Below are 8,180 nucleotides of genomic sequence, written 5' to 3' on the forward strand. Positions count from 1 at the left end.
TGAAGATGCAACAGCTTCATAATTTTAACTTGTCATTCATCTTCCTGCTTAGCACGACAATAAAAGGCTAGTTCTGAATAATTACACAATGGGTAGAAGCAACACTTAAAGCTTGATGACCACGGCCGGAAGACCTTCCAATTCACAGAGACGATAATTAAAAGACAGGAGTATACATTCTAATGAAGGAGAAGAGCAGAGTCCTCCTCCAATTGCTTTTACTGTCCAAGTGATGTCTCCCTCCAATTCCAATACTTTTCAATCTCCTCTGCAGTTCTGCCAGGAATCCTACCAGCAATAAGGGACCACCTGCTTAACAACGTCGCTTAGAGTAAGAATTTGAATAATTTAAAACAAAGATGAACAGAACTTCTCCAATTTCATGCAAAGCCTCCTTGTTTTTTGGGTCAGTCTTCATCTTGAGAAAGAAAAGTGAAACGTTAAGAGTAACCGACCGCAAGTCGAAGGAAGCCAAGTTTTACCTCCGTCCAACTAAATTAAACATCCTGACAACAAGCTGCACTTCATCTTCTGAAAAATCCAGTTTGTAGTCTTGGCTGCTTCCCTCTGCAACAAAAAGCACATGTTTTTGAGTTTCAGATCAGTATAAGCTATTGAATCCTTATCCCTCTAAATCACGTCCAGGCATGAAAATTTACTGTATTAAGTATAGATTTTCCTCTAACCTATACAGCATAGCTATGAAAACCCGAACCTGGAAATTGAACTCGCTTAACGAAAGGTTTCTTCCTGAATGGCATCGTAGGTTGCGGGTACTTGTAATTCTTGTGTAACATTTTTGGAACAAGCTCTAAAACCATATCATCAAATGGTCCTCAATAGGGCTGATAGATACCAAGCCCTAACTCTTAATCTGTTCCTGCTAGTGCTACTTAGAAGCCTATGAGAAGGCAACTTCCGCTGAAAAGAACGCCACATGGGGAGTTGCTCTTCCATGAGAAATTCAAACCTCTCTCCCTTTCACAAAGAAAAGAGAGTGTTTGCAATTAATAGCCGCGCCTGATTGGCTCTTTCTCAGGAGAGTTTTTGTTTCAGCTGTCTGCAAGAGAAGGACGAAAAAGAAAATTTCGCCCCTTGAAGGTACTTGGAAGCTGAACCAACCAGCCGGCTATCTGCCATTCAACCTTACAGCCTTTGAACAAGAATATCAAGGAAATGTGATTTTGTGTGTGTGTGTGTGAGAGAGAGAGAGAGAGAGAGAGAGAGAGTCACCTTCTTGGCAGTCCATTGAGGTGCCTTGAGAAGAGTTGTCTGTACCAGACATGGATCCGAACAAAGCTCAGATTATCCTAATGCTAGAAGGACCTATGGTTGGTTGTGCACTAGCAGCAAGAAGAAAGTAAGGTGAGAAGTCATGGCACCCTAACTTTATATAGCTGCAGACATTCCAAGGCAACTAATTGGGGACGACCGGTAGGTAGCCGAGGAAGAGCATCCGGGCTTTTGAAAAGTAGGTAAAGCCTTCGCCGCGGACTTTCAGCGGCAGGTAGATCTTGCAGATCTCAGTTCAGGACGTAGCACTCCTTGGATATCACACAGATGCCATTCCCTTTCTTTCCTTGTTTATTCGTTCAACATTTCACCCCCGTTTGACACAGTGAGGACATTCATTCCCTCCCACAGTGAAAAGAACGTTCTCACCGATCAAACACTAGTACCCATTTTGAATGAGTGGATGAGAATGTCTCTGAAATACTTTGCCAGAAATTTTTCATTAGGCTGCACTAGTAAAAATTTTAAATCTTTGATGGGTATCAATGAAAAAAATTGCTTTAAGGTATCAATACAAAAATAAGTTTTTTTTTTTTGTGGTTTCATGTGGGCAATTGCCCACACTTACTTCTGCTCCTGCCTTTCATAAGTTCTTCTTTACCTGGAAGTACCCTTTCTAACATATGACCATGAAACAGCATCGACAGTGTGTTTAAATAGGGAGTCTACAGAATCTCGAATGTTTCCCTCCACCATTAAAACATGCCGTTGGACTATCTTTGTTTACTGCAGAACTGAGATCCATGGGACGTGCTAACGTAAGAATCATTGTGGATCTCTGCAGCTCGTAGGTTCAGAATTTAAATCCACAGTTTTCCAATTCCCTGCTGCTGAAATCCCCTGTTTGTTTAAATAGTAAATGGTTTTGGTTCAACACTATCTTTCTCAATAATTTCTGGTCACATGGGCTTTTTTTTTAACAACTGTTTTTTTTTGTTATAAATATCAATATTTTCTTAATTAAATAAATCACAGTGCCTTTGAAAACATACTTGAAATACCCCACACTTTTTAAAATGACCACTCATGCAAGAATGTCTGAAGGGCCGAACAGTAGCCTGATTTCTGACTTAGATTACTAATTTTTCTCAATTATAAAAGGGGGTCAACACGCGCCTGAGGTCTGATTATATTACTAATTCTCTCAATTATGAAACAAACAGAGTACATGTACCTTAGGGGAGAAGTGGCAGTTAAAAGGGAAAGATTAAAGGAAAACCCACCGAACCAATAGCCTGCATAAACAAGTCCGACAATTTGTCCAGGATATTAAAGTCCTGACATTATCCCATGTGACCAATTTAGCAAGTCACTGAGTCAAATGGGCACGGCAAAGGTGGGCAGGCCCGATTCGTTGTAATATTTTATCCCACGCATGTATACAGATCACCTTACATATCTCACATTTATTTCAGAGACAAGCCGTCGTGGGAGGAGTCAGGAAATTTTGGTTAAAAGATACTAGCTATAAAATTTAAAGATTTTTAAAGGACATCAATATGTAAATTGAAAAAATTACTCTAAAATATCGACATAAAAATAAGCTTCTGCCCCCTGCAAATGGTGCACTGCCGCTTACTTAACCCATGCATGTGAACTGATCCTTTAACTTTTGAAGTGAGACTTGCCAAAAAACTCAAAAAAAATCTAATACAGTTGTTTAAACGGTTGTGTTTGTTTTACCACGGATTTGAAGGTCCAACTCACTCTCTTCCAATTCAACTTTAAACCCATAATATTTAACATGTAGCATGAATTTAAAATCTATGGTATCGAGTAAACTGAAGATCTCTCAAAACATGTATTTTGCTGCAGCCTCGGATCTAAGCTATGATGCTACGAACACAACCTAAGGGAAATGCCCATATTAAAATTGGTTGAAATAGTTAAATAGGAGAATCAAAATGACTGATAGCCCTTGGTAGATCTACAAAAGAGGAACAATGATTTCTCTGACTAAATCAAACTCTAAACCAAGCAAAATCCTAAATCTACTTCGTTCGGTAACTCGACGCCCATGTTTCGCTCTCGTTGTACGCAATTGAATGCCGAAAACGCGTGCCAATGAAAACTGTGGAGTTCACAGCACCACTCCCATATACGACCACGACATTTTTGTCATATCTTTTCTCATTAAATGTAATTTTAATAATAACGAAACAGAGAAAATAAAATACGCCAATAAAAGTTGTAAAAATGGGTAACTAGCACATTTTAATCACGTGTATATGTGTATAAGGCTAAATCACATAATTATATGTTTTGGCAACAATAATTGAAAAAAAAAATGCAATGAACTAACAATTTGATTTTGAAAAGAGTAGCGGATGGTTGGGCGCCTAAGGTGCTTCCAAATGGGTCCAGCGGGGGCAACAGAGGCCCAGGGACAGGTGGGTTTGACATGGGTAATACAGACCAGGTCTGGCCCAAACGTTGAGACTACTAGCCGTTAAGGTCAAGAAAGGTGTGACCGAGAACCCACCCCGACACTTAGGGTGGAGCCAGGATTTTTTTGGCTGAGGGAAACTAATCACAAATCCGTGTTTGGTGAGAGTATCCCATGTGATTTTTGAATCATCACTGTAGGATTATGAGTCATTTGATTGAGATTTTAGATTAGCTGGTATGAACCTCCGCTTACCAAGCTCCCCATTTCCAAATAACAAAAACGCGAGTTTCAAATTTTGCGTTCATAACGTTTAGATATATGGTAAGAGAGACTAAAAGAGGGAATGGCAGGTGAATAATCTCTCGCTCAGTTCCTTATATTATTCTGAAAAAAATGGTTATGTTATTAAGTTTTAATATTGTTCCTTGATTTTAGGAAGCGATTGCAAGGATTTGGTGACGGCAAGCTTTTTCCCATTTGATGGGGTCCTCCAAGATTTCTCGTTTTCTCCATTTGCGCCTTAATAATCGGAATAGATTATGCGGGTTGATTCTCTGTTTTTGATCGTTCCCCAGTTGCTCTTTGTGCTTAAGAAGTATAGCTTCAGCTCCTTTGTTTCTAGTTATTACATTCTTCCTCCTGTCCTCTCATATCAAGTTTCTGTTGGAAACACTTTGGTCTCCTCTCAGTCGGCTGTATGCAGATGTTGCTAGATCAGTTTTAAGACACTCGACTTGAGCACGACTGGTTTAAGTTGTCGAGTTCATTTCTTAACTTGAACTCAACCCGTTTAATAAACAAGTCGAGTTCGAGTCAAGTTTATCAAGCGAGTTCGAGTTAGCTTGACTCGTTGAACAGCCCTAGCTGCATGCAGATGTTGCTGGATCATGAAATATTTAAAACTCATCACTAAATATCATAAACCATGGTTACAAACATCATAAGCACCACAAAAGATTGTTAATGTTTTCGTCGCGTGGTAAATTCATCGACAACTTTCAAACATTTTTGTCATCCGACTCTATCTAGCAGCAGGGCTTTTATATATATATATATATATATATATATATATATATATATAGCCACAAATATCACGATATTTTTGAAGATATCTAGATATTAATGAAAAATCAAATAGTCATCGATGAGAAGGAAGAGGTAGGTAGATCGACGGGATTTACGTTGTTCAGATTCTCCAAGAGCTGAACATTGAGATAAGTGCAGGGAGATGATTGTAGATTGTTAAAAAGCCTAACCAACTATGTTGTTCAATTATTAGGCTGAAAGCAATAATATAGTATCACTGTTAATGATAAGAGCGGTCTCATGGGAGCACATATGACAAGTACTTTATGATTAAGGTAAATTTTACAGGGGCCAATTATATATTTCAAAACCATAACTATTGCAGACAACGACAATGAGTTGCTTCTGAAACCAGCGGGGAAGGAGGAGGTCAGAACAGTGGTGTTTGAGATGAGAGGCAATGGAACACCAGGTCCAAATGGGTTTCCTATGTTCTTATGTCAGCAACACTAAGATATTGCATGACAGCAGGAATCTAGATATATAAATTGTTCTTATTCCTAGTAAGACTCGATTAGAACGACTAAGTATCGGGCTTGTAACTTTCTGCAACTGCCTTTTCAAGATTGTTAACTCTCTTTAGCTAGTTGGCAAATTTGTGCCTCAATGGGACCTCTCTGTGACAAGATAAGTTCAATTTTTCGAAGAAGCACATTGTTTCATCCTGGGTTTGATATAGAATGATTGGAGAGTGATGTGTATTGAAACAACTTCAATTTCAAAAAATGAAATTCAAGGGGTTTCAGAAGGTGGATTTGTATCTTCCAATTATGTTTCTCTTGGCATTAAAACAGAGGTATGTACTGTTCTTAGAGCTTGAACGCTAACAGGGATTAGACCAAGGCACTGGCCAAATTTTGTTGTGAATAGCACCGTCCGGGTTGCAACTGCTTGGTTTTCTATCTATCACAAGGACGCTTCAGAAACAAACTTAGTTCTGGTGAGATAACTTGTTTTGACATATTTAACACCATGACTATGTACCTCCCTCTAGAGACAGAAATGTTAAAATTGTATAGAAGGGCATACCCAACAAGAAAAATTGTGGTTCTATCTCGTGGCTGCATATTGTTCTACTTTGGAGCTCGAGGAACACTTGACACCTATGAAAAAGTGCAGGTTAGGGTGTCTTCTATGTTTATCTGCTATTGTTTCCTATACTGCTTTGAATACATACAGGGGACCTCCCCAGAAGATCTATTAATGGTGATTCATGAGAGCAAAAGATATCCAAAGAAGGACCTAACAAGGGTCAAAATAAGGCAAGCAATTGTGCAACTTGTGACTGTGACCTCCATTCTGTTCTCACCAGAGCTGCAAGAATTCAATTAAGATAGAATATACAACATCTCCGGGACCTCTTTCATCTTCTATTCAAGCATATTGAGAGTGAATGCTTCTTGACAAATCAACAAGCAGCATTAAACATCAGTCCCACTCATATATATATATATATATCACAGAAGTCTACCGATTCACCAAAATCAGTCAAAAAACCACAAACTGAACCGACTCTATAGAATCCATAAAAATAACGTTCTTATCATAAACAGAATCCAAATTCAATAGAACAGACAGATCTATTTTATCTGGTTTAATTTTGGTCCATTTTTCCGCTGTGTAGACCAACGAATGCCGGAGAGTTAATACCAGTGATAAGTTCCACGATCAACCTATTTGGAGTTCCTCATCAGTTCTTCTGTCAAGATAACTAAAACGATTCTGATTATCAGAAAGCCATTTTCTAGCTTTAACTTCTTAGTTTATCAGAGAAGACACTACTGGACTCTTCCAAAACAACCAGTACAATTAGAATAATAGATTTTTCCTGCTCAATTACGAAATATACCATGAACTCCAACTCAAACATAATTTGTCAACGGGTGACGTGTTGAGTAAATAAAATAACAGAAGAGGAAAAGGAAAATGGGTCGAGGAGAGATGAACCAATGGCACCGGATCTTCATGGTTCGGCCCACAAACTTGCATTCTTTGGAAACAAAAAAAAAAAAAAAAAGGTCATCCAGCTATTTTTCTCATTTTCGTTTAACCATTGATACAAGTTAAGACTCCAAGACTACATGAGGATTTTAATTGAAAATTTTCACTTGCTTTCTCCTTTCGCCGTAAATGCTATTAAAAAGAAAACGCAGTCAAATGTCTCGTTCAGTCTCGATTCGGTTCATTTTTGAATACCTCATAAAGATGCGGGGCTACTGCTGCGGGCTTAGATTTGCTGTTAGAAGCGAGAACGATACACCAATTTTCTGAGATAAATACAAGTATACTTCGTAACGTATGACCGAAAGTTAAGAACAATTTCATCCTTTCAAAGACTCCCGAATGTCAAAATCAAGATCTCTATGAACAGAAAAGACGTCAGACAAACTAATGCAGTCATCTCTAGATATCCGCAACTTTCATAATCTCATAGACAATTTTACTCAAGACATCTTCACATTTGACACACAGCATTTCTAGCTGCAGATATCAAGGCCAGTTCAGGTCAACTTACTATACAAACAGTTCTTTCCCAAGTGCAGGATATGAAAATGAAGGCCTCTCGAAACCCAAAGGAGGCATTTGGATGAGAGCCCAAAACCAGATTATGGGGACAAAACTAGGCTTAGCTCCAAAACTCCATTTCAAAAGAGTTTAAATAACATTAAAATTGAGTTTTACTAAAACTTAATTTGGGTAGAACCGGAGTTTGATAAAGGGCTTGAAAAACCTGCATGGCTGCATCCCTCAAAGTTTTTTAGACACTTGCCACTAAATCAAGTCTTTTCACTCGTCATTTCCAAAATTGGTCTTCAACCAGGTTCTCACAAAATCAAGTTTTTATTTAGAGTGTCATCCAACTCCCCCCAAAATTTTTCAGACTGCGTTGGTATGACAACGAATAACCTACACGAGATGTTTGTTTGTCTAGGAAGGCCAGTACACCACGAGGAGTTGCGTCAGCCAAATCAGCGACACAAACACCAGCACCTGGAGAGAAACAAACCACCAAACCATTTGAAAATCGCTTCGTCTTTTCCTTCTCTTAACCCAATTTCTAACACGAAGGAGCTCAAACAAGCATTTCATACGACTTAGCGTATGGAATTTGATCAACCCCATTCTACGATTTTCACATGTTTGCCGGATGATTTTGATCCGACAAAGAGGGGAAGAAAAGAGAACGACAACTTGCCTAAAACCCGCCTTCACCCGGAATATTCTTTTCCAAGAAAGCAGCACACCTGAAAACTCATCTGAAACATCTAAATTCTGATCTAATCGACGGCCACACCCGCCGATTAATCCATACCCAAACACAAAAGACAGCCCACAAAAGGCTGGCAGGCACATCCTTCATACCACATTCAATCATACGCCCCAGCCTGCGGCAGATGGGAACATCTATCCA

At 38.9% G+C, this 8,180-nt stretch overlaps 1 protein-coding gene across 2 annotated transcripts; it reads right to left on the reverse strand.

The window, feature by feature from the left end:
• Positions 1 to 1,439, reverse strand: LOC116265535 (transcription factor CPC-like). Of its 2 annotated transcripts, none has more exons than XM_031646220.2 (3): positions 1,234 to 1,439; positions 483 to 567; positions 1 to 309 (listed from the first exon to the last, which is right to left on the reverse strand). In XM_031646220.2, exons 1-3 carry the CDS (start codon positions 1,283 to 1,285, stop codon positions 219 to 221), a joined length of 228 nt encoding a protein of 75 aa, XP_031502080.1. In that variant the 5' UTR covers positions 1,286 to 1,439; the 3' UTR covers positions 1 to 218. The 2 variants fall into 2 exon arrangements, with proteins under 2 accessions (XP_031502080.1, XP_031502070.1); XM_031646210.2 differs by lacking the exon at positions 1,234 to 1,439 and adding an exon at positions 716 to 1,178.
• Positions 1,440 to 8,180: the final 6,741 nt, after the last annotated feature.

Source organism: Nymphaea colorata, chromosome 1, assembly GCF_008831285.2.
Source record: "Nymphaea colorata isolate Beijing-Zhang1983 chromosome 1, ASM883128v2, whole genome shotgun sequence".
Classification (NCBI taxonomy): Eukaryota; Viridiplantae; Streptophyta; class Magnoliopsida; order Nymphaeales; family Nymphaeaceae; genus Nymphaea; species Nymphaea colorata.